This window comes from Musca autumnalis, unplaced genomic scaffold (genome assembly GCF_047663935.1).
Source record: "Musca autumnalis isolate F117 unplaced genomic scaffold, ASM4766393v1 scaffold_1, whole genome shotgun sequence".
NCBI classification, from domain to species: domain Eukaryota; kingdom Metazoa; phylum Arthropoda; class Insecta; order Diptera; family Muscidae; genus Musca; species Musca autumnalis.
In genome coordinates, this window is record NW_027411644.1 from 187,075,440 (window position 1) to 187,078,020 (window position 2,581).

A 2,581-nucleotide genomic window follows, 5' to 3' on the forward strand; every position below is an offset into this window, starting at 1 on the left:
TAACGGATCTTTGTAATTTTGTATATAAGTTTCTATTATTATTGTAAATGAGCTATTTCGGTCCACGTTTTTATATAGCCCCTGTAGAACGGTATCTTCCGATTTTCGGTATTTTTTGGGGCCACAAGCTTAAAAATTCCGAAAATATCTCACCGAAAGAATTGGTGTTAAAACTATTCCACATGAGAATTATCAGTATAGGTCCACGTCTTCATATAGCTCCCATAGAAGCCTACCTCCCGATTTTCGGAATTTGGAAGGATGTGCCCTCATTATCCCACCGAAACGACTGAAATTTGGTATTTAGTCTTTGTTCGGGTTATAAAACTTTCCACCTGATTTTTTTGGTATTTCTCTACGTCTTTGTATAGCCCCATGGAACGGTCCCTCCCATATTTTGGTTATTTGAAGATTTTGGCTCCGATTTCCAACCGAAATGGCAAAAATTTGGTATTTGATCTTCGTTTAGGGTATAAAACGTTCCACCCGAAATTTGTCGCTACAGGCCTACGTCTTCATATAGCCCCTATAGAACGGTATCCCGATTTTCGGTATTTTAAAGGTTTTAACCACATTATTCAACCGGAATATCTTCGCTAAAGGTACAAAATATTTTTAAGGGTACAAAACTGCCTAAGATTTTTTGATTATTTTAGTAACATTTTTCTTCCGGATTGATTGTTCATTTGAATTTTGAGTCAAAACAATCCATATACACACATGCAGGTTTACGTCTAGCCGGTGTTGCCCAAGTTTATGAATTCCGCAGAATTTTTTGTCAAAATTTCGAACCGAGATTGCTGTAATTTAATATTGTGTGTTGTCAGAGGATACAAATTCTCAATTCGGAAAAAATTAAATATTGGTCCCTGTTTTAGAAACGAACAACGATGACTACCCATATGAGCTCTTTTAAAGGCAGTATCATCAATTAAGATTATCTGCTACTGCAAGGAATAATAGGAAGAGTTTAGTATTTTCATAAACGAAATAAAACCAATTGTTCCTATTTACTTCAATACTGTTTGAGGTGGAGGGTACAAAAAGGAAGAACTTAACGTCGTTTTTACTTGCTTTCAATTATGGTTGACCACCTCAACGTAATGTTGGTTAAGGCATCCTCAGTATTAAACACATGTTCGAGAAGCTGTTCCACTCTGCGTTAAGAAGGAAGGATCATTTTAATAGAATCGGACTGCGCTTATTGGTTGATGAGACGATAAGACTCTTCAACAATTTGGAATGCTCATTTGGGAACACTGTTTGACTAATTTATTCAATACTTCGATGCGATTAAAAAGTCTTTGAATTAAATTTCAAAACAATGTATATTTAATACTTATTACAACTATAACTAAATATTATGTCAGTCACATAAAGAGTTTTTTAATGGCATTTAATGATGACCAGAGTATGAGGTATATGTTGGGGAAACATTTTTCACAACAGTGGGCGCTGAATAATGTGTATAAGCAGGAGCAGCTACAACAGCCTTGGCCAAAGGTTCACGATGCACAACAGCATTGAAACCATTGACATCATCAGCCGTGTATTTCACCGTACGTTTGAAACCATCCGCATCAATTAGGGAATATTCACCACGTACAACATCACCATCACGTTCTTCAACTTGGCTCTTGGAATCGCCAGAGAGAGAATCTTTAATATCATAACCATATTTGTATTGGGGATGATGATCGAATTCCTCATCAGCCTTAACATAGATTTGGTGGGCAGCAGCAGCGTGTATATGTACTGGAGCTACAGCAGCAGGAGCTGTGTGATAGACATGGCTGGAAGGGGCAATTCCAGCACTGACAACAGCCAACAAAGCGAAGAAGAACACAAACTAAGAATGAGAAACATAAGCGAATTATTAGTTAGTTAAATTTTGTTTAATACTAATTATACAAATTCAAACTATCGCATCTCTTTAACTTACTTTAAATGCCATTTCAGTAGAGCTTGTCCAATGTGACTTGATGTTGCTTGTTTGAGCTAAGTTTGAATAATGTTATCTACTAGCAAAATCTCGGTAGTTTTTATTCATCCCACTTACACTTCACATAGATAGATAGACCATGTAAATTTTAATTCTGTTTCAGTTATACTTTTTACAATCATGGGTTTTTGTGTGTAGCATGGCTATTAAAAATATGTAAAAATAATAAAAATATACGATTTAAGGCAATAATATAGGAATTGCGATTAACGAATATAATATTACATTTTCAAACCTGACAATGTTAATGAATTTAGCGAATTTCATTGCTATTGTGGTACCCAACGAGCGATTAAATTGTGTACCAAAGGGCGACTCAAAAAAATAAATTAATAACGTCCTACCCCCTAATTTGTTTTCCATTTCATCCAAAAACCTTAAATATCAAATTTTATGGTGATCAGTTAACGTTAAACCGTGTCACCCGATCTGGTATCTGTGTTTCCATAGTACTAATTTGTATGGGGCCAAATGTGCATATTCACGAAAATTCTATAAAGACCGCTTATTGTTGTGGCTGAAAAACGGATTGGACCATAAATGCAGCCTCTGACATAAGAGGTCTCCTTTTTGTGACCG

General features: G+C 35.6%; 1 protein-coding gene across 1 annotated transcript; it reads right to left on the minus strand.

Moving 5' to 3' along the window:
* Positions 1 to 1,396: 1,396 nt before the first annotated feature.
* On the minus strand, positions 1,397 to 1,954 carry LOC141389775 (larval cuticle protein A2B-like). The gene is made up of 2 exons (XM_073961807.1): positions 1,943 to 1,954; positions 1,397 to 1,849 (listed from the first exon to the last, which is right to left on the minus strand). The coding sequence occupies exons 1-2, from the start codon at positions 1,952 to 1,954 to the stop codon at positions 1,397 to 1,399; spliced, it is 465 nt and encodes a 154-aa protein (XP_073817908.1).
* Between the last annotated feature and the right edge of the window lie 627 nt (positions 1,955 to 2,581).